The sequence below is a fragment of the Leopardus geoffroyi genome, chromosome D1 (assembly GCF_018350155.1).
Source record: "Leopardus geoffroyi isolate Oge1 chromosome D1, O.geoffroyi_Oge1_pat1.0, whole genome shotgun sequence".
NCBI lineage: Eukaryota > Metazoa > Chordata > Mammalia > Carnivora > Felidae > Leopardus > Leopardus geoffroyi.
The window spans coordinates 63,671,195-63,692,494 of NC_059329.1; the positions used below are offsets into that span (position 1 = coordinate 63,671,195).

Here is a 21,300-nt window from a genome sequence, read left to right on the forward strand (position 1 = left end):
GCAGGTAACCTCTGTCATCTATTAGGATACACTGATCCCCCTCCCTGTCCCCCACACATGTACATATCCATTAGTACCTGTTTGGTCATCATTGTCCAGGTGTTGGGCAGGGTTTGAGCGGACCTGTTTCTGGTGTTTCCTCTTCCTTTTCTCTTCTTCAGCAGAGTCACTGGCATTAAAAACCCCTTTGAGGCACTTTTTCTTCCTTTCTACTTCCTTTTCTTCAGAGTCACTGCCAGGTGGGCCCTGTTTCTGACATTTCTTCTTCCTCTTCTTCTCTACTTCAATAGAAACATTGGAAAATGAGGCCTTTTTTGAGTGTTTCTTCTTCCTTTCCACTACCTCCTCCTCAGAGTCACTGCCAGGCAGGCTAGGAGATTGCTGGGGAAGAGCTGCTGCCTCCAGGGCCCGTAATGTGGCCAAGAGCTGACGGTGCTTGGAGCCCTGGGGGAAAACAAGGGATGAAAGCAGGGGTGAGGTGAATAGAGGGCAATGGAGAATAAGAAGGGAGAGGTAGAGAAGCATGTGGATTATTCCTAGTCAACTTCACTAGCTTGTCATGAAGCCTGCCAGACCGTGAACAACTTTCAAGTCACCATCTCAATCTTTGGGAGGCTGGAGAGCAGAGAAAGCATCCACCTCACTTTCTTCAAATTGCAGATGAGAAAATGGAACTCCCCCAGGAATGTGGTAAGGCCACAAGCAACAGTTCCAACCTTCAATGTCAGGCTTTTGCCTCCAGCTGGTTATCTTTCTATAAAAGCTAGGGAGGTTTTTGAAAATGAGTAACAGGATCACACGTGTGTATTTAAGATGAGTCTAGCTGTAGATGTAGTGTAGAGAACAAACCTGAAGGTACAAGCTGCCGATGGACGGAGACCAGTGGCATGGATTAAAGCAGTGGGATGAGGGGATGAACAGGAGGGAATAAAGCAGTCCAATTCCATGTTAGAGGTTGAGTGAAAGGTAGGAAGAGCCTGAGGAAGTACAACAGCCTTCACATGTGCAAAGGCTTAAAGGAGGTCTATTGTCTGAGGGGCCTGGACTGAAGTCCTGCTGGGAAGTCCTAGGCCAGGCACTTAGCCTGAAGGTTTTCAGTACCCACTCTGCACCACTTCTTTAGAATGGTAGTGCCAATAATCCTTTATTGTCATTTACTCTTGCTCTTTGCAGTCCAATCTCCACACTGCAACCAATGACTTTCTCAAAATGCAAATCTTAAGAAATCACTCCCCTACTAAATACATTTCATTGGCCTCTATCCTTAAAATGCGCAAAACTTCTACTCTCCTCTCCAACTTCAAAGGCATACCCTCTTACTCTCTATGCTCCATCCACACGGATCATTGTGTGTGTGACCCTAACAACAGGACATGCTTTCTTGCCTCAGGGCCTTTGCTCGTGCTTTTCCTGTCCAAGAAACCCTCTTCACTTCAGTAACTTCAGTAACTTCACTCAGTCAAATCTTCAGTTGGCCCAGGCGCACTCCCCCCCCCCCCCCCCCCCCACACACACACACAACGGAGTGTCCCAGCGCTCGGATCCACCAGGGTAAGCTTCTCCTCCTGAAACAGCTCCCGGTGCCCCTGCAGGGTCACTCACCTTGATTTGCGAGGCTGCGACAGGCCGAGGTCGTGCAGCTACAGGTTCGAGGCCCGTGGCTACTGGGGCCTCCTCGGCCCACTCCGGCTCTTCGAACATGTGGGTCGGGTGGGCGAAGTCGCGAGAGCCAAGCAGCTCTCCACGTGCAGCGCTAGTCTCCTGTAAACCGACCGCACGTAGTCGCCGGAACTGAGCCGGAAACCAAAGAGTGCAAGTCTGGGTGGCTAGAGAGGCCGGCGCGGCGCCGAAAACCATCGAGTTTAGGCACTGCTAGCTAGAAGGGCAAGGGAGGCGGGAGGGAGAGTTGGGGGCCCGCGCTGGCCCGAGAGGGCCAGGGGCGGGGCTGGGCGGCGGGCGCGGCCGGACGGGAGTTCCCCGGAGAAGGCTCCTTCAGCCCGAGTCCCGGTGAGTGCGAGAGCACCCGTGCCGCTCCCCAAGGCTCGACCTCTGCCAACCCGTCAGCCTTCACTCGGCCCGAATACCGAGTAGGGAAGGAGGGCCACCCCCGGGAAGGACCCCCGATCGCCTCTCACAGGGTATAGGGCGCCTGAACTCCCCCTCCCCCAGCTCTGTTGGCGGGTAGGGTCCCAGTGCTTGCTCGCTGATATCCCTTCAGGGGACTCTACTTCCTAATCACCCCCTACCTCGTTCGGACCCGCCTTTCCTTCGCGCCCAGGGTACACAGTCGGGGATCATCCCATCTTCCCCAACTCCTTTCCAGACCTCCACTAGCCGGAGAGGCAGCCGGGACCCTCCGCCCCCTACACAAACACTTATCTCTGGTGGGGGACAAAGCTCGGGGTTCACTTCCCTTCCCTGGATCCCTCCAGAGTCCCCAGGCTTCCCCAATCTAGGGGATTCAGCGCCGGGACGCTGCTATGGACGACATTTTCACTCAGTGCCGGGAGGGCAACGCGGTGGCCGTTCGCCTGTGGCTGGACAACACGGAGAACGACCTCAACCAGGGGTGAGCTGAGGTGGCTGGTGGGTGAGAAGAAGGGCAAAGACCTGCTCCTCTCCGCGATGTGGGGTACTCACGTTGGCTGGGGGCAGCTGACTTTCCTACCCAGCATGAAGAGTGCAAAGCACAGCCTGTGGGGGGCAGAGGGTCTCCACAGAGAAAACTGTGTTTCTGCTGACTCTTGACTGCTCCTCAACAAGAGTTTCATAGTCAGAGGCTGCAGAGAGCTTTCCAGTTTCAGTGAGCTGCACTGTCATAAGCTAGGAGGCAAGAGTGTCTGGAAATTGTCTACAGGTCCATATGGCTGCTGGAGAGAACTCTGAGCTTCTGTGGGCTGAAGCATTGGGTATGAGTGGGGAACCACAGGAGATAAGACTGGAAAGGTCTGCTGCAAGGGTCAGCCAGATCATGCAAGGATATTTAGGCCATAATAAGGCCATTTTTCTAAGAACAAGGGTTTAAACCCTTGCTGTGATATGATGAGATTGTTCATTTAAGTGTCATCTTGGATAACTTTTGAGGAGCAGGTGGCCATGTGGAGGGGGAATTGCTTAGTCCATCCCAGAAGTGGTGTTGCCTTAGACTAGAATGGGGGCAGATGAAAAAGAAAGAAGTGATCAGATTCCTGAAATCTTTAGGATAAAGAATTTATGAGACCTGGTGTGGAGAGTGAGGAAGGTCAAAGATGATGACCAAGGGCTCTGGCTTGGACACTTGGGTGGATTGTGGTTACTTTTACGGAGTTGGACAAGACTGAAGGATGATGAGTGCCGCTCTGATATGTTAAAGTGACTGTACAGCAAAGTGGAAATGTTGAATAGATTGTTGGCTATGCAGATTTGGATTTAAGGACAGAGATCTGACTTGGAGACACAGATTTGGGAGGTATTAATGTATAGACAATACCTGAAGACACAGGTGTGAAGGAGAGGGGATGAGAAGCCTACAAGACTGAAAAGGAGCCACTGGAGGTTGTATGAGAAACAGGAAAATATGTTAGTTAAGCTCGGACAAGTGAATTTTCAACAAAGGGGTAGTGGTCAACAGAATAGGCTGTTGAGAGGTCAATGAACTTGAGCACTTTGAAGTAACTAATGAATTTACAATTAATATATTGGATGATCTTTGTGAAGGCTGTTATACAGGGAAACGGAGGAAGAAACCAGACACCACCGGGTTCCTTCATTTAAAGTACTGTGAACACCTCCTGTGCTGGGTTCTAGAGGCCCAGAATCAGACATAAGGCCAGCCCTCAAGGCAGCAGCCTGGTGGCAGGTTGAACAGGAGGTGAGGAAATAGAGAAAGTGAATGTAGACAAGGTTGGCTGAGAAAGGAAGGCAAAAAAAGCAGTAGTGGTGTTGATGATTCAGGTTGGTGGTTTTGATTCAGGGTTTTTTTATTTAAAAATTTTATTCCTTCAGGTTGGGAGAGTTTACTATTTAGGTTTGAGAGGTAGGGATCATCTATCATCTTCATCCAGGCTTCACTCATGTTCTCTATGCTATTCCTCCATAATTCCCAGTCACTTTTTCCATTTTTCATATTCTTTCATAATTTCCATAATTCTTTCATAATTCTTCAAAGGGTGCTCTGGTAAAGAGTGAGTACCCTTATTATTTTGTTGGTAGGGTTATAAAGGCTTAGTTGAAGTTGTCCAGTGGGACTTGCATCGTGTAAAACTCTGGTGCCAAAACGGGAAGGGCTGGCATTAGTGAAACTGGAAGGCTTTGGTGCTGGTTTGAGGAGATAGGCTTTGGGGGCCCAGGCAGGCTAAATGCTGGATATGAGGTGGGATGAATTCCCTGTACGCCTCTTTGGGATTACAGTCTGTGGCCCTGCGATGACAGGCAGCCTGACAGTGAGCAGAACCCTTGTGCCCATACTTTTGCCCTCAGGCTCTGGCCTGCTCCTTGCCACAGACTGCAGGAGGCTGATAAACCGGGCACAAATTAAAGAGCTGGGAGGCAAAACTGACTGATAAGTAGAGGATAGTAGTTGCTTCAGAGAAGAGGAGGAGGGGGAAATCCACCTCCCAGGAAACCTTTTGGCTATCTCTAAGTGAGCTGATGAGGGCAGCTGTGGAGGGAAGTCATTAAGTTAAAGGCCACGCCCCACTCTCATCCCGAGGGAGGGGGACATCTGTGTGGCCTGCAGTGGCCAGACCTCTGATCTACTTCAGGCCATGCCCAGAGCTCCCACAAGGGAAGTGACCGCAGCACTAAGGCATCCGGAGGCTGCGGTCCCAGACCACGGACCGCCCCCTGCCCCGCCCCTTGGATCTTCACCGGAGCCCATGCTGGGTACTGGAGGGAATTTCCTTTTATGGCCCCAGGCTGTCAGGCAGACCCAGCTCCCACCAAGTGTTTTTTTCTTTTTGTACAGTTCTTTTACTTTAGAAAATACATGTCCTTTAGGGGGAAAAATTCTGATCCAGTTTTCTTTCCAAAGCAGCCATTCTCATTTTCCGGGCCCAGGATTGTTTGAATAGAGGAATCGTGTTTTACCAAACCAAATCCTGGTTTGATAGCTGCCTCATCAGTAATGACCTATCAAAAGAACTTCTCTTTTTCATTATAAACCCTTCCAAAACATTATTTTCATTGCAGTCCATTTTTAGATCTTAAGTTTCAGTACCAGAGCCAATCAGGAAGCTTGCTCCCTTTCCCATGAGTTGTGGCCTTCCTTCTCCAAGACACCCTTCCCTTGCATTAATATGCATTAAACACTTGTTGTCTATTCTGTCAAGAAGTTCACAGTCTTGCAGACAAGACAGCCCATTCAATTTTTACAATCCAGTACACAAGTGGTATAGGAAGGGGATGTATGAGATGCAGTGGAAACAGAAAGGACCAACAGATGTTGCAAAAGGAATACAGAGGAAACCAAATGAAGAATGGTACCATTTAATGAGAGAAAGGCTCATGGGAGATGATGAAGACAATGAATCATATGGTTTTGTTGGGATTTCAGGTGGCGGTTGGTTGGGTTTGAAGCTCAGGGGAAGGTCTTAATTAGATAGCTTTGGAAGTTGCTGGCATGAATGAGAATCAGTCCTGGAGAGGTAAGGTTTCCGGGAGAGAATATGCAGAATAACTATCAGTTTTTCTTCTGTCAAAGCCTTTGCTCCCATCCCCCCTCCAGATCAATAACCATTGTCCCTTCCTTAAAGGGACGATCATGGCTTCTCCCCCTTGCACTGGGCCTGCAGAGAGGGCCGTTCTGCTGTGGTTGAGATGCTGATCATGCGGGGGGCACGAATCAATGTGATGAACCGTGGGGATGACACCCCCTTGCACCTGGCAGCCAGTCATGGGCACCGTGATATTGTGCAGAAGGTATGTATGAATGCTCCCTCTAACCTACATCCTATACATGCCTGGAAGTCAGTCACAAGCACATGTACTCCTTTCTCCTCACATGGTTCAACCCCTGTCTGTCATTTGTGTCTTCTGCCTCTTCTACTTGTCCATGGGACCAGCTGCTGCAGTATAAAGCTGACATCAATGCAGTGAATGAGCATGGGAATGTGCCCCTGCACTATGCCTGTTTTTGGGGACAAGATCAGGTCGCAGAGGTGAGTGCTCATGCCCGAAGCCCTGGGATGAGTGGGAAGCAAAGTCTGAGCCTGAATGGGAGATTCTAGAACCTTCAACCCATCCTGTGAGTACTGCTGAATGTGTGACATTCAGAGTTGATACTACATCTGTATTCATGGTTGGTTGTGACCCTCAGGGAGGCAGCAGGGCCCCTCATCACAACCACCTTTTCATTCTAGGACCTAGTGGCTAACGGGGCCCTTGTCAGCATTTGTAACAAGTATGGAGAGATGCCTGTGGACAAAGCCAAGGCACCCCTGAGAGAGCTCCTCCGAGGTCTGTCCTCCACCCCCAGTTTGTACCCTCTTGTCTTGTCCCCCCACCTATCTCCTCGCCCCATACTACAACTGAAGCGAAAATTGTTTTTCTTCCCCAGAACGGGCAGAGAAGATGGGCCAGAATCTTAACCGTATTCCATACAAGGACACATTCTGGAAGGGGACCACCCGCACTCGGCCCCGTGAGTCAGCTGTAAGGGGAGGGGAGGGGTGGTTGAGGGAATAACCTTGAGCTCCTGGGGCTGGGTTAGGGGGAAGCCTGGGTACCTGACCTGCCCACACTCTCAGGAAATGGGACTCTGAACAAACACTCCGGCATTGACTTCAAACAGCTCAACTTCCTGGCAAAGCTCAACGAGAATCACTCTGGAGAGGTGACCCTGCCCTTCTTGCCCCTCCCTCCCCAACCCCTAACCAATTACCTGCTCTTCACCTGCCTTAAGCTTTTCCTCCGGTAAGTGGACAAGAAAGCAGTGGCTTAGTTAAAGCCTCCTAAACCTTACTTGTCTCTCAGCTATGGAAGGGCCGTTGGCAGGGCAATGACATCGTCATGAAGGTGCTAAAGGTTCGAGACTGGAGTACAAGGAAGAGCAGGGACTTCAATGAGGAATGTCCCCGGCTCAGGTGCGGCAGGGCCTAAATGGGAAGCTGCTGGTTCTGAAGAACCCGGAATAGCACCCAAAGGGAGATCTTTTATGCTGATCTCAGCTAGGGATACTCTCCCTCTTCCAGGATTTTCTCGCATCCGAATGTGCTCCCAGTGCTAGGTGCCTGTCAGTCTCCACCTGCTCCACACCCCACCCTCATCACACACTGGATGCCATATGGATCCTTGTACAATGTGTTACATGAAGGCACCAGTGAGTAGGGGATGCCAAATCTCAAGGGATGGGGGCAGGGTGTGTGAGCCTTTCCAAACTATTTAACTCTTGCCTCCTTAGATTTTGTTGTGGACCAGAGCCAGGCTGTGAAGTTTGCATTGGACATGGCAAGGGGCATGGCCTTCCTACACACTCTAGAGCCCCTCATCCCACGACATGCACTCAACAGCCGTAGTGTAATGGTAAGGTCACACTTCACTCCTGGCCCATGCCCCCAGAGCCCTTTCGCTGTCTAGAATAGGACTTACCTCCTTCCACATATCTATCTTCTCTTCCTCAGATTGATGAGGACATGACTGCCCGAATCAGCATGGCCGACGTCAAGTTCTCCTTCCAATGCCCGGGGCGCATGTATGCACCTGCCTGGGTGGCCCCTGAAGGTGAGTGAGGGCATCATGTTGGGAGGTAGAGAAGGGCCAGGTCAGTAGTAATGGAAGGGAGCAGAGACAGGACAGGCAGCTGGAATAGATAAGTCCTGTTCCTCCAGCTCTGCAGAAGAAGCCTGAAGATACAAACAGACGCTCAGCAGACATGTGGAGTTTTGCAGTGCTTCTGTGGGAACTGGTGACACGGGAAGTACCTTTTGCTGACCTCTCCAACATGGAGATTGGAATGAAGGTGAGAGCACAACTGTATGCACTGGTGTCAGAGGAATGGTGGTGGTAGTGACAATAACTATAGCAGGGCTGGGCTCTTCCCATTTTTGTTAGAATATACGGTGATCCTGTCCTGAGGACTAGAGGCCTCTCCCCACAGGATATTCAAGTCCTGAGACCCATTTTATTTTTCCCTGTATTTGCAGGTGGCACTGGAAGGCCTTCGGCCTACCATCCCACCAGGCATTTCCCCCCATGTGTGTAAGCTCATGAAGATCTGCATGAATGAAGACCCTGCTAAGCGGCCCAAGTTTGACATGATTGTGCCCATCCTGGAGAAGATGCAGGACAAGTAGAGCTGGAAAGTCCTTGCCTAAACTCCAGAGGTGTCAGGACACGGTTAGGGGAGTGTGTCTCCCCAAAGCAGCAGGCCTCTGGTTGCCTCCCCTGCCTCCAATCATGGTACTACCCCAGCCATGGGGCCCATCCCCCTGCCCCCATCCCTACCACTGCAGCCCCCAAAGGGGCTAGGCTCAGAGCTTTGTCACTTGCCACACGGTATCTCCCGGCATGGGAGGGACCAGCCCTGCCTGTCACAATAAAGTTTATTATGAAAACAGGCTGGTGTGGGGACAAGGGGACAGACAAGTACATTTAAGTTGGGTGGCTCAGGTGAAGTAGTGCGGCTTCTTCACATTGATGCCATACTCGCTGAGGGCAGGGGTCAAGTCCTCCATGGTTAGAGTGTACTTGCGGTCCTGAGGGAAGAGGGAAGAGCACCAGCTGAGCATAGGAATCCCAGATTTCAGTCCCAGGTGGGTGACCCTGAGTAGGTCTTTCACCTCCCCTAGGGCTCAGGTTCCCCAAAGGAGTTTCAGGATAAATTAAGCCTCCGATGCTGTGGGAGGTATTTACTGATTCAATGAGCCTCCCCTCACACCTTGCTCTTGCTTCGGGAGCTGCCAGAAGCTGTGCCCTTCATTTTGCAGTGCTGTAGGGCATCGTTGGCAATATCTGAGATGAATTTCTGGGCAGCTAGGGAGATGAGCCGAATTCTAGAGAGAAAAAAACCGGTGTGAGAAAGAGATGGGGCAACAAACTCCGCACAAGCACCCAAGACTCTAACTTGCCCAGACTGTACTCACATGCGTGGGTCCGAGGCCTCAAAGCCAGCGCGGTTCAGGTAGTAACCAGTCACTGCATCTGGGATCTGAGAGATCAAGGAGACGACCGTCAGCGTTTGCCCTGTGCAGTGCCGGGCTGAGAGGGTGAGAGAAATGGGTGGAAGGCCTGGCTTTCAGGAAGCTCACAGTTTGGGTGGGCAGAGGGGATAAACCAAAGAGCTAGTAGGGGAGCAAGTACAAAAGGAAGCTAGAAATCCAGGTGGCGTAGCGGAAAGTTGGCCTGACAGCGGGTCAATAGCCTTGTTCAGGCAGGAAGCCCACCGTAGGCGTGTAATCCTCCAGCTGCATCAGGAAGTCCACCAGAGGCGTGCTGGACACCACCGGCTTCACGTCTCCGTTGGCCGCGCTCGGCAGCACGTAAACCCCGTTAGACATGGCCCCCTCCGGGGGCGCCGCGCCGCCCGCCGACACCGGAGCTGGAGGAGAACCAGCAAGCTGAGACACGGAGGTGGGAGGCACGGGGCCCCAGCTAGGTCTGCCTCAAACCCTCTGCCCTCACCCACTATTGGGCCCAAGACCTAGGCGCTGCCCTCACCCTCACCCGTCCCAGTCCTCACCCGCCCCGCGCCGCTCGGCCGGCTCCCCGGCCCGCGCCGCCACGGGTCCCGTGCCCCCTGCCGCAGCTCCAGCCCCAGGCCCCCCTGCCGTCCCCGCAGGGCTGGCCTTGTTCTCCGCAGCGGTGCTGGCGGGCAGCGCTGCGGGGGCCGAGACCGCGGGCGTCGGGCCCGGGGCCGAGGCGGCGGAGCCCGGCGCCGCCTCGGGGTCCGCGCCGGAGCCGCTGCAGCTCATCGGGCCGGTGGGAGAGGCGGCGAACAGAGCCGCTTCCGCTTCCGTTCACGTTACGCACACACCATGGGTGACGTCACACGCCTCGCGCCTCGCCCCTCCCAAGTAGTGTTTGCAGTCTCTCGGGCCTCCCGCCTCCTACTTGTCAGTCTGCCCGCGAAATGGCGCAGACGGGCCACTTCCCACCCCGCTGTACTCTTAGGCCCTTACGCCGGCATAGGAACCGTGAATGTCGAGGACGCTCTTCTGCGGGTCTGGGACCACTTGTGCAACCTGGCGCTTGAAGACTGCTTTCGGACAGTCCTCGACCACCGGTTGCCTGGTAGTCTGCATCCTTTCTAGTTCCCTTACTCGGCCCTTTACGGGTTGGAACGCAAGCCCCACTCCCCTCCAGCTGTCCAGAGAAGTGAGGGCAACAGGACAGCGCACGGTGCTGCTGTAGATGGGGAGGGAAATATTTCAGCTTGAGTAAACCACATATGCAAAATCACAGCGAGTGAGGGTGGGGTTTTCAACGCAACATTTATTTCCCAATTGCCGTAACTGAGCTAGGGCCTGGAAATACAAAGTTAAGTAGGACGAGGTTCTAGTCCTCTAGGCACCAACAGTCTTGGAAAGGGAGGCAAACAGGTAAACAAGCATTTTCAGTACTATGTTGGAGTTAAAATACTAGAGGTAGACACAGTATGCGGTGCAAGGGAGGAAGGGAACGAACATCTACTGCCTACTTCTTTGTGTCAGGCACTCTATCAACTTTATTCCATTTAATTATTTCCTGATTATTGTGAGAGGCAGATCTTGATATCCCCATTTAACAGATTAGAGAAAAGATTCAGGGAGATGAACTTACTTGCCCAAAGCTCTCTCGTAGTCTACATCAGAACCAAAAATCAAACAGATTTGGTTTGAAAAAAGCTAAAATTTTTCTAACTAATTTCAACTAACTTCAGAGAGCCAAAAGGTTCACAGGAGGAGGTGACTTCTGAGCTGAGTCTTTAAAAGAATCCTGGAAGCCAATCAGGCAAAGGGAGTCAGAGTTCATGTTAAGGGTGCAGAATAGCTTGAGCAAAAGTGAAAGTGGTGGTGGGGGAAGGCAGGGAGAGCAAGGAGGGTAAACACTTTGTTATTCAAGAACAAATAGCAAGGAAAGGATAGGGTTTGTGAATCATAGCAAAAAGCCCAAATTTGATCAGTAATCTTTAAAGGGTTTTAAGTAAATGACCTGATGAGATTTGCATTTTACTCTGGGAAAATGGTTTTGTGGAATGGATGGGCAGGAAGTAAGGACACTTTTTGCAAGGGTCTCTGAACAATTCACAGGGGAGAGAATATGGCTCTAAGCTAATGTAATAGCAGTGGAGATGGAGAGAAGTAGATGAGTTCTAGATATAGTTAGGAAATATAACTGGCAGGACTTGCGTCTTGCTAAAGCTATATTTAAGAGGTAAAGTCAGTAGGAGTTATTGATTGACAGTAGTAATGGGGAGGAGGAGGTGAAGGAAATGGGAGTCTAGGATAACACTTAGATTTCTGGCTTGGTTGGAAGAAGCATAGTATCATTTGCCAAGAAAGAACACAAGAGAACAGTCTGGAATTGGGAAAGGAGGGAGATGAAGTATTGAGTATTATACAACTTGAATTTGAGGTATCAATTACTGTTGGATATAAAGTCTGATTTTGTGAGATTGTGATAGCTGTGGATACCAGGTGATTAATTTGTTCCAGGGAACATTGAGAAGAGCAAAAGACTAAAGATGAAGCAATGAAGTATACCAACATTTAGTGAGGAAGGAGAGAATGAAAGACGAAGTGGGAACAGTCAGAAAAGAAGTTAAGTCCTGAAGTCTAAAGAAGGAGAAGTGGACAGCTCTGACGGAGAGCCCATAAAGCAAAGACTGGGAAGTGAGCACTGGATGAAGCAGCAGGACAACCATTGTTTGTAATTGCCAGGGAAGTAAAGAGTGTAAAAGTGAGAGCAGAGGTCTCATTGCAGTGAACTGAGAGAACATAAAGTGAAAGTGTACACAGAGAGCACAGACAACAGTTTGAAAAAGCTTGGTTGAAAAGAGAAAAGAGAAATAGGAGGGGGTTTGGGTGGGGTAGGTTATAACGGTACTGGTTATAACATCTGTAACACTACTGGTAATAGCATCTGTAAGAGGAACATGAGGCAGGAGTAGGGAGACCTGAGTGTGATGGAGCAGGGTAAGGTTGGGAGACACGTCGAGCTCAGAGCATTTCAGGGTTAGGAAGATAAGCTGTCTGCAGCAGTCAGTGGTTGATGGTTCAGCAGGGCTTCCAACAGTGCAGAATAAGGGACCGAGCCACCAGCTGGGGGGCAGGGAACAGGTCAAGGGTTGATTAATGTCTTCAGCAGAGCTGGGAAGTTGGGTGTTCCCCAGCCTGTCACAGGATCCCAGCCAGGGCCAGAGCAGAAACCCTGACCCTGCACCTCTTCATTCAGACAGGACACATGGCAGCCATGGGTTACCTAGGGAAAAGGTGGGCATCACATCTTGGCCTGCTTGTACCAGTACTAACAGACTAAGCTCCCTCACCTTGTATTCACATTTCAGAACCCCATCATAACTGCCCTCAAGTTCATCTTTGTACTCTCCATATTCATTAAAATGTCCACACCCTTCCCTTCCATACTTACATCAAAGAGTCCCGCCCCACGCTGCTTATAGAGCCTTGGGTTGAGAAAGCCAAGAGGGGGGCGGCCGCTGAGGATTCTATGTTCGTTTATCAGGGATAGTACTCCACCAAACACTGGGGTAGAGGCCTGCAAAAGTGAGGGTGGGAGTAGAGGTTAGGGGTTCAGAGGGATTGGATTTGGGGGAGGAATGTCTGAAAGGATCAGAGGTCTCTGCAGAGTCAGGGATTCTGGGTGCAAGGTCTTTGTAGAGGGTGAGGATGGTTTCTGAGTGGGGGTTTGGAGCCAGGCTGATTCTTACCGAGGTGCCAGACACCCATGGAATGGGCACGCTGTTGCTGACCACCCAGTAGCCATCGGAGAGTGCGGCCACATCTGGGTAGGCACGGCCACTGGCATTGAAGTAACTAGATGGTGGTACGTGAGGACTGGAACTCAGGAACTGGGCTACAGCTTCCTCCTGAAAGGTGTTGTTGAGTGAGTATTGTCTGCTGAACTGAGGATCCCTCCCACCCATCCATCCACACAAATACACATACACACCTGGTATGAAGGCTGCGGGAACACATTGCTGAAGCCACCCCCACTGATGTAGTCAACGATCTCATTTGTGACTCTGAATGGGTTCTGGAAGGATGTGCCTCCCACTGTGGTGACATAGGGGCTGAGAGCAGAAGACAACACTCAGTTTGTCGGGGTGCCCAGGGGACCTCCAAAATATGTGGAGATGGGTAAGTATGGGCTGGGTCTTGCTAGAGGCACTGGACTCTGGGGGGAAGCATGTACATGGGGGAAGACTAAGAGGTTTTGCGCCCTCGGGGCATGGCCTGAGGTGACGGTGCACACTTCTCTACAGCACATTCACCAAATCTTCTACTAAAATGCTTGGGAACTGAGGAAGAGGAATACTGGGAGCTGCGTTTTACTCAGGAGCCGAGGGACCTAGACCTATAGGAAGAAGAGGGGAGTGCAGTAACCAGAGCTGGTTAAACTGAGGGCTGAGCTACAGGAGCACCTGGTGGGGTCAAGGCAAAGATTCCAGATTATGAGGTCATAGATGGAAGATTGGTGGTCACAAGTAAGTGATGAGCTGGAGTGCTTACCTAGAGGCAGGGAAGCTGGGACGGAACTGGTGTCTTCCAGAGACAGACCAACACCCAGCCCCACTGTCACCTAGAGAAAGACCAAGTTTAGCACTCAGATTAATTGGTCAGAGCTTGATATGTGTGTTCAGATGTCAGAGAAGAAATTAAAGAGTTATTACTGCAAGAGGTCAAAGTTTAGAGGTTAGATCAGTGGTCCCTGTTGAGTTCAGATTATAAGTCAGAGATCACAAGAGTTCCTGTGGGGTCAAAGTTTAGAGTAGGAGGTCACCTGATGCAAAGAGCAGGGTGAGACCCCGAGCGGCAGCCTTCATGAACTCGGTGTTGACCCGCTGGATGTAGGCGCTGCTGAGGGAGTCCTCATCATCTCCATAGCTCACGGTGTGCACATGTGGCAGGGCTGACTCATTACTGAGCACCAGGAGCCACTGCAGGAAGGGCTCCTGTGACTCATGCCGGCCTGGATTTGGGAGGTGGGGGAAAGCACAAGGGCAATCATTTGGGAGGTTGTCAGGATCTCTCTCTCTCTCATGGGATTCCCTTGAGGGAGTAGTGATCAACACTCCCCACCACCCACCTCCCCACCAACCAGTCCCTTTGGCAGTACCAGGGCTACTGTAGACCCAAGTGGAGATGTTGGCGCCGGCACTCATCAGGTACTCCACATCTAGACTGGCCTCGATCCCAGCCCGGCCCCGGCCCTGTTGTCCAACCACACGGGCTACTGACGCTTGGTGTGCAAAGTTCCCACCAAAGAGGCGCATGAACTCAGCCAGGTCTGAGTCATGGAAATACTGCTCCAGAAACTACAAAGGGAATCAGAGTAGATATCATCGGTCAGAGGATGCAGCCTCAAAGTCAGGGCAGGGGACACTGCTCCAGGTCACAGGATAGTGGGTGAGAACCCAGGGGTGGAGTCAGGGAGCAAGCCCCACACTGGGGAGGCACCTTGGGTAGGGTGTGAGGCCCCTGGAGCTCTCTGCACAGCTCACCTGGGCACAGGCTTGGCTGTTGTTGGTTGTGCCAGAGCCCACGTCTTGTGCTGTCAAGTTGTATCGCTGACGGATCACGGATGGGGTCACACCCAAGTGCAGGCCAACAGTCCCTGACACCTGTGGCTCAGGGCGTTGCCTCAGGGATGATGTGGGGGGAAAGCGGTGCAGCCCCCCCACTGTGGGGAGGGGTCAGCCTTGAGGAGGAGATCTTTTAGACTCCAACCCCCACTTTACCACTGACCCCACCCCACGCCCGCAATGGCATCTAAACTTTTCCAGCCCCTGGCTCTATGTGCTTCAACCCCCACCAGCCCCACTTGGTGTTACCAAAGTCCACATGAGGGGCCAAGGCCTTCGGGAGCTGGTATGGACGTGGGGACCTTATAACATGGATCTCTCCAGGTCCCCCCACATAGCGATGAAACTCAGCCCCAGAGAGCAGCAGTTCTGCCTGTCTGGAGGTCAGAGATCAGAAAACAGAGGTCAGAAAGCATGGACAAGAGCAGAGGAGGCTGCCTGAGCATCACTGTTCATTGTTGTCTCCCCATGTGTTAGCTCTTGCCCACAAGTACCTGCCCCCCCTCACCCTAGGTCTCAGTTCTCTCCCATTGGGGTGACATGTCTCCCTGATGGGATGATTGGTACCCTCCATGGGGCAATCATTCCCTCTCACCGGACACTCAGCCAGCAAGTCAGAAAGTCCCGTGTGGTCACTGAATGGCAGTTCTGGGCTCCAGCGGCCAAAAGCCATTTTTGGACTGTGCGGAAGGTCAATGGTGATGGCCGGACCAGTTCAGCCACATCCTCTAGGGTCAGGTATTTTCCTGCATAGATTCAGTAGAGGATCTTGCCTTCATTCATTGCTTTTCCAAGTTGCCTTTTTGGACCTCAACCAGGAGACATTGGGACTTCCCAGGAAAACTGGAACAGGGTCTTGAGGGATGGGTGAGAACTTTCTAGCAAAAAGACATGTTGTACAGGTGCAAGCTATATTTGGGGGCCAGGGGAAGAAAAGACTAGGGAGACTTGGAATGCTATGGCCAGAAATATGGATTTACCCTAAAGGTCACAAGTTTGCAATTGCTGCATCAGAGCATGTATTGCCATGATCATAACCAACAAGTAAGGTTAAGAAGTTAAAATTTTTCATTTTAAGTTTATTTACAGTAAAAGTTTTCAAAACTTTCAGAACCAATTATAAGATGACACCTAATTTAGTTCCAGTCTTCATACTTGTTTTTAAGCTTAACGTGATAGTGTGTCACTGTTTTCCTGCACAGCACCAGGCACATAGCTCCGGGGTAAATCTGAGACTGCCCCCCCCCCACATCACTCCCCACCCCTTCATGCAGGGGAGGGACACTATCCAGCATGACCACTGGAGCAAAACACTGTTTTAGAGCAGAGTAGGGAGCATGGTGGGGAGTGGGGTGGAGGGGAAGAGACTGCAGACCGCTCAGGGGGCTGGGCAGCAGTCTGGGTGCAAGAAAAAAACAAATGTATTGGCAGTAACAGGCAATGGTAAAAAGTGGACGAGGCTCTTTCAGAGCTGAACTGACAGTCCTCGAGTCTGACTGGAGGAGGAAATGGGCATGTTGTGGGTAAGGTAGGTAAGGAATTGAGTTGATGGGTACCTATCTGTACTGCATACTACTTCCCAATCTGTCTGGTAGCTGGTAAGTAGTAGAGTCAGAATCTGAATCCAGATCTGATCACACAGACTGTACTCTTAATTTTCAGGTTTCTAGCCTGACACACGTGGAAAGTTTTTGGGGAAAGAATTTGAGTGAGTTTTGGACAGTTTATTTCCAGTTCACTTTTTTAAATTCAGAAACTCTTCAACGAGAGCCACTGCTATTCAACTGCCCTATATCACCACCTCCCCAGGCACCCAGAGCACGACCCTGACATTATGTGCACCATCCCACGCTCAGCCCAGCCCTGGGTCCCTCCATTGCATCCCACATCCCAGCCCCATCCCAGTAGGCACCGTAACGAGGAGAGCCGGGATCCGACACAGCCTGCACCAGCTCGGATAATCTTTCCACGTTCTGCTGTCTCAGGGCAAAAGTGAGACTCAGCTCTTCCTCAGAGTCTACACGGCCCAGGGACACCCAGCCCGGGGGCAACCTGCAGGGTCAGGAGTCATGAACATGGTCTTTGTTAGTGTGGGGATGGAAGGTTCAGGATTAGAGGCTGAGACCTGGGGTAGGATCCCAGAGGCAGATATGGCTCACAAGAGGTGAATGATCAAGGACTGAGCCTGGCAACTGGGGATAAGACTTTGCAGTGGATACCAGGAGCTGGTAAGAGGTTGAGGGAGGCCGGGACGAAGACAGTGGGTGCAAAACAGGGCATAGGGAAGGGGAAGGTCTGTGCTAAGTCAACTTACGCCAGCTGCTGGTCAGGCTCCGGGCTGTAACTGCATTTGCCAGTGACGAAGAGGGCAAGGAGCCCTAGGAAGCTGCAGAGGCAGCAGGTGGGTTTTAGCTGGAGCTGGACTGTCACTACGTTCCCACCCTCCAACACGTACTCCCTCCAACATGATCCCCTCCTCCCAGGGCCCCCTAATTCTCACCAGGCTTGGAGTCTCATTCTGCCTTTCTGGAGGTCTGCTGTCATGTGACAGATCACATGAGCTCTAATATTCCACCACCCGGCATCTGCCTAGAAACTGGTGACTGTGCTGGCTCCTCCCTCAAATGGGTGGTCCTGAATGCTGGAGAACGGGTGGGGCTGCCACCAGGATCCTTCCTCCGTGGCTCAAGGAGCACTGGGTAAGTCCAGGGCTCCCCACTGCTGCCAGAGTCCAGCCAGCACTCACCGTGGGGGTATAGGGCAGTGCTGAAGAGAGGGGCTCTGGGGCACACAGACCCACAGACACGGGTTCCTGCTTAGCTATATGGTATCAGGAAAGCCACTCAACCTCCTGGAGCCTAGGCTTCATTTAGAATATGAAAGCTATTGTATTAAAAGTCCTCTGTCTCATAGGGTTGCAGTGAAAATTCACAGTGATAAAGCAGACACACTGCTCACCAGAGCCTGATGAGGAACAGGTTCAACAAGCTTGAGCTCTTATTACATGTGGACCCTCAGCCTAGAGTTGATCATCTCCAAGACTCCCCATTCGCCAATACCTCTCTAGGTCACTGCTACATCTCCCTGGTCTCCGGCCCTTGTTAGAGGGAAAGGCCAAGTGCAGAGATGTGATAGCCTCAGGCTAGGCCCGGGCTCCCAGTGCCATCCCCACCCCAGATGCCCCTGCGTCCAATACCCCTCCGTGCCTCCTGAGGTGTCCACAACGTATAGGGTGCCTTGCAATCACCCCCATCCTGACAGCTCCCACAGAGTACAGCCGGACACTGGATACAAACTGCAGTTTATTAAGGCTCCAGAGTGAGAATTGGCACTTGGTTCTGGGCAGGGGCAGGGGTGTCAGTGGAACCCAAAGGAGCTGGGCCTGAACAGGTTGGAGGGACCTCCCCCCATCCTCCCTACCCCCCAATAAATAAAGTCTCAGCTCCACCTCAAGGTGCTGGCACAGGGCAGGAAGCCCTCACTGAGGAGAACCCAGGGCTGCTGCCTCCTTCATACTTCTCCCCACACTGGACCTGGCCCTGGGTCAGTGCCAAACAGGGCCTTTGTGGCACTGGTGCTCTGATGGGGCCAGGGTGAGATGTGGGACCTGCTGCCACTGGAGGAGTTTAGGATGGGGAGCTGGCCTCCCCCGTGGCCAATCATGGTCCGAGGCTGCCCAGGGCAGGCTCAGATGGGGCCTGCATTGGGGACACTGTGCGCATCCCAGGTCGGGGCCCAGCCTGGGCCACAGCTAGATGTGCAGCTCCGTGTCATCAGGTGGCTCCAGGCCAGACTCTTGGCTGAGTGCTGAGGCTGAGGGGCCCTGGGCCACCCCAAATGGTGAGACAACGGGTGAGCGAGCAGCCAGAGGAGACAGCGAGGGAGAGAAGCTGGGGGACATGGCAGCTGAGGATAGGGAACCTTCATGGCTGATGGGGGAGCGGTGAGAAGCTGGTGGGAAGATGGCCCGGGTTGCAGCCGTGCTGGCTGGCTTAGGGGGCACAGACTTGGCTCCCGGGTGGGCCACAGCAGTGATGAGGGGTGGTGGGTCAATACGGGGAGCCGGGGGACATGGCCGAGCTTCATCCTTGAGCCGGGCAATCTCTGTGAAGACACTGGCCAGCGGCTGGAACTGAGGGCACCAGCTCAGCAGGTAGTCCCAGTTATAGCTGCCACGGAGCTCCTCCTCACCAGCCACAATGGCCGTCAGTGCACCTGCCACACATGGCTTGCCATCTGCTGGGAAGCCATAGTCCCCAGTGGGTGCAGGGCTCAGGCCACAGCCCCCCAGGAAGGCTGTGGCAGTGGTTGGTGGGCCCTCTTCTCGGTACAGAGTGGCTCCTGCACCTGGCAGCAGCAGCCCTGCCTTGCGGCCCTTATACCAGGTATCAGGGGCAGGTGGCTCACAGGATGTGTCACTCAGCCCGTCTGCATCCTGCTGGATGCCTGAGTCGGGGCCACGGGCAGCCAAGGAAGAAGCCACACTGGCCACACGTGGGAATTCATTGATCATGCGGATCTCGTCATCCTCTGCAGCCTCTGCTGAGCCTCTACCACTTGAGTGTGAAGGGTCCAGGGAGCCACCACGGGGGTAGGGTCCTCCAGCTCCTGGCCCACCATAGCTGGGGAGAGTCTGGTGATAGAGGTGCTCTGAGGGCGGTGGGCTGGGCGGCTCTCGGCCTAGCTTCTGCAGAGAGCCACTGGCCAGGGGCGCTGCCTGTGACATTGGACCGGGTGCTGCCTCAGCCTTGCGGCTACGGGCCCGCACCAGCCCTAGGACCAGTGCTGCTAGAGCAAGCACCACCACAACTCCCAGGGAGGCTGCCACAGCCCCCACCAACAGCAGGTTGAGGTCAGGTGCCAGGCCCAGGGCAGTATGGGTGATATCCACAGTCACAGGCACTGTGGCACTCCGGGAACCAGGCAGAGGCCCCCGTGCCACCACCTCCAGCCTCAGCTCCCGTGGTGCCTCACGTCGTGTCCGGCCTCCACTCCCAGAAGTGCCTGTCCCGCTGCCTGGTGCCCGACTGTCCACTCGAAGGTAGAGAGCACCTGTAGTCTGGTTGATACCAAAATAGGGGGAAGAGGTGGCAAGGGAATAGAGCACCAGGCCATCAGCACCTCCATCCTCATCTGTGGCCTGCACATGACCCAAGCTGTAGCCACGCCGGGCACCTTCTGGCACCCGGAAGTGGAAAGCTGGAGCCAGGAATACCGGGTCATACTCATCCTCCCCTGTCACCAGCACCGACACAGTGACCGAGGCTGATAGATTCCCGGCGTCGGCAGCACCCACCAGCAGCTGGAAGCTTCCCGTATGCTCATAGTCGAAGGCCACTCGTGCCCTCAACTCTCCTGTTGAGCTGTTCAGTGCAAATGCTTCACGGCCCTCAGGCCCTGGCCCGGCCTCCAACAGGCTGTAGCGGAGCCTTCCGAAAGCCCCAGCATCCCCATCAATCGCATGCAGAGTGGTCACAAGAGTGCCTGGAGGCTGGTTCTCTGCCAGGCTGGTGCTGAGCAAGCTCAAAGGGAAGACTGGGCCATGGTCATTCACATCCTGGACTTCGATAGTCACTGGTGCCAGAGCGAAGTGTGTCCCAGCAGGGTCGGCAGCCTGCACTACAAGCTGATGTCGAGACTGGGTCTCACAGTCCAAGGGGTGGGCGAGTCGCAAGGCACCTGAACTTTCATCCAGCTCAAAGAGCCCAAAAGGGTCACCTGAGCTGAGCGTGAAACGCACGAGGCCATGAGGACCCGGGTCAGCGTCAGAGGCCTCCACATGCAGCAATTCAACTCCAATGGGTGTGTCCTCAGGAACTGCCATGCGGTAGGATGCTTGAGTGAAGACAGGTGGGTTGTCATTGACATCCAACACAGTGACAGTGACAGGAACAGATGAACTGCGAGGTGGCTGGCCCCGGTCAGCTGCAGCCACAGTTAAGTTGTACTGGGTTAGGCTTTCAAAGTCTAGAGGCTCAAGCAACACCAGGCAGCCCAATGCCCGGGGACCTAGTCCACCACCTTCACCAGCCTCAGCCAGCCGGGGTTCCAGCTGGAAAACTCGGCCTCGGTTGCCACTGACGATGCTATAGTCCACGGTGGCATGGGCGCGGCTTCCATCGGCATCTGTAGCCTCCAAGGTGAGCAGGGTGGAACCAGGGGGCAGATCCTCAGTCACAGCCACACGGTAGTGTGGCAATGTGAAGCTAGGGGTGTGGTCATTCTGGTCCTGCAGCTGCACATGCACTGTGGCTCGTGCTGCCCGGCCTGGCATCCCATGATCTCGTGCTTCCAGCACCACGTCTACCACTCCTGGCCCCTCATGGCCCAAGGCCATTGTTCCCACTGTTGTGAACAAGGTCCCTGAGATGAGAAGAGAATGGAGAGAAATATGCATTCAGCAGAGACTGTAGGTGAGCAGAGGGGTGATCCTTTGGGGCCTAGGAAATGGCCTTGAAAGTCAGACTCCAGGGAATAGCCTGCGCTGGGAGTTTATGAAATGGTTTCCAGGATTCAGGAAATGGCTTCTAGACATGCAGTCAAGACAGGGTTTAAAATAGAGACTAAGGAGGGGAAATTTTTCT

At 53.0% G+C, this 21,300-nt stretch overlaps 5 protein-coding genes across 12 annotated transcripts in view; 1 reads left to right on the plus strand and 4 right to left on the minus strand.

Annotated features, from left to right (window-relative positions):
- Window positions 1-1,815, minus strand: part of RRP8 (ribosomal RNA processing 8) — a 59,681-nt gene extending 57,866 nt beyond the window's left edge. For all 4 annotated transcript variants that reach the window (XR_006714043.1, XR_006714041.1, XR_006714042.1 and 1 more), the window contains exons 1-2: window positions 1,603-1,815; window positions 78-444 (exon numbers count right to left, since the gene is read on the minus strand). Coding sequence is in view for 1 of the 4 variants with exons in the window: in XM_045484339.1 (XP_045340295.1) it covers window positions 78-444; window positions 1,603-1,701 (466 nt within the window). In the remaining 3 variants the exon portion in view is untranslated. The remainder of the gene's footprint in view (window positions 1-77; window positions 445-1,602) is intronic.
- A 58-nt stretch (window positions 1,816-1,873) lies between these two features.
- On the plus strand, window positions 1,874-8,534 carry ILK (integrin linked kinase). Of its 5 annotated transcripts, none has more exons than XM_045484340.1 (13): window positions 1,874-2,007; window positions 2,433-2,569; window positions 5,733-5,898; window positions 6,042-6,137; window positions 6,339-6,435; window positions 6,536-6,619; window positions 6,726-6,811; window positions 6,952-7,061; window positions 7,170-7,297; window positions 7,379-7,500; window positions 7,599-7,698; window positions 7,806-7,936; window positions 8,121-8,534. In XM_045484340.1, the coding sequence occupies exons 2-13, from the start codon at window positions 2,481-2,483 to the stop codon at window positions 8,268-8,270; spliced, it is 1,359 nt and encodes a 452-aa protein (XP_045340296.1). In that variant the 5' UTR covers window positions 1,874-2,007; window positions 2,433-2,480; the 3' UTR covers window positions 8,271-8,534. The 5 variants fall into 5 exon arrangements, with proteins under 5 accessions (XP_045340296.1, XP_045340298.1, XP_045340300.1 ...); XM_045484342.1 differs by having other exon boundaries at window positions 1,883-2,007; window positions 2,324-2,569; XM_045484343.1 differs by having other exon boundaries at window positions 1,974-2,138.
- TAF10 (TATA-box binding protein associated factor 10) lies at window positions 8,478-9,921 on the minus strand. The gene is made up of 5 exons (XM_045484345.1): window positions 9,656-9,921; window positions 9,360-9,514; window positions 9,060-9,124; window positions 8,855-8,969; window positions 8,478-8,672 (listed from the first exon to the last, which is right to left on the minus strand). Exons 1-5 carry the CDS (start codon window positions 9,885-9,887, stop codon window positions 8,583-8,585), a joined length of 657 nt encoding a protein of 218 aa, XP_045340301.1. The 5' UTR covers window positions 9,888-9,921; the 3' UTR covers window positions 8,478-8,582.
- Window positions 9,922-10,387: 466 nt separating this feature from the next.
- TPP1 (tripeptidyl peptidase 1) lies at window positions 10,388-17,332 on the minus strand. Its single transcript, XM_045484338.1, has 13 exons — window positions 17,217-17,332; window positions 17,031-17,102; window positions 16,629-16,768; window positions 15,312-15,462; window positions 14,966-15,093; window positions 14,636-14,814; window positions 14,251-14,449; window positions 13,915-14,103; window positions 13,644-13,713; window positions 13,084-13,204; window positions 12,842-13,000; window positions 12,544-12,669; window positions 10,388-12,375 (listed from the first exon to the last, which is right to left on the minus strand). The coding sequence occupies exons 1-13, from the start codon at window positions 17,258-17,260 to the stop codon at window positions 12,235-12,237; spliced, it is 1,719 nt and encodes a 572-aa protein (XP_045340294.1). The 5' UTR covers window positions 17,261-17,332; the 3' UTR covers window positions 10,388-12,234.
- A 673-nt stretch (window positions 17,333-18,005) lies between these two features.
- DCHS1 (dachsous cadherin-related 1) overlaps window positions 18,006-21,300 on the minus strand; it is a 34,050-nt gene continuing 30,755 nt past the window's right edge. Inside the window, exon 21 of the mRNA XM_045484337.1 lies at window positions 18,006-21,079. Within this exon, the coding sequence (XP_045340293.1) occupies window positions 18,468-21,079 (2,612 nt within the window). The 3' untranslated portion in view covers window positions 18,006-18,467. The remainder of the gene's footprint in view (window positions 21,080-21,300) is intronic.

Bases quoted from the DNA above. Each gene is read 5' to 3' on its own strand.
- TAF10 (XM_045484345.1), bottom strand. From the start codon at position 9,887: ATGAGCTGCAGCGGCTCCGGCGCGGACCCCGAGGCGGCGCCGGGCTCC. The intron at 9,125-9,359 runs GTGGGCTTCCTG...TTGATCTCTCAG, and splicing joins TGGAGGATTACACGCCTACG to ATCCCAGATGCAGTGACTGG. The intron at 8,673-8,854 runs GTGTGAGGGGAG...CTCTTCCCTCAG, and splicing joins GCTCCCGAAGCAAGAGCAAG to GACCGCAAGTACACTCTAAC.
- TPP1 (XM_045484338.1), bottom strand. From the start codon at position 17,260: ATGACAGCAGACCTCCAGAAAGGCAGAATGAGACTCCAAGCCTG. The intron at 13,714-13,914 runs GTGACCTCCTAC...GTCTTTCTCTAG, and splicing joins CACCCTGCTCTTTGCATCAG to GTGACAGTGGGGCTGGGTGT. The intron at 12,376-12,543 runs GTAAGTATGGAA...CCTTTTCCCTAG, and splicing joins GTGGGGCGGGACTCTTTGAT to GTAACCCATGGCTGCCATGT.
- ILK (XM_045484340.1), top strand. From the start codon at position 2,481: ATGGACGACATTTTCACTCAGTGCCGGGAGGGCAACGCGGTGGCCGTT. The intron at 2,570-5,732 runs GTGAGCTGAGGT...CCTTCCTTAAAG, and splicing joins GAGAACGACCTCAACCAGGG to GGACGATCATGGCTTCTCCC. The intron at 7,501-7,598 runs GTAAGGTCACAC...TCTCTTCCTCAG, and splicing joins TCAACAGCCGTAGTGTAATG to ATTGATGAGGACATGACTGC.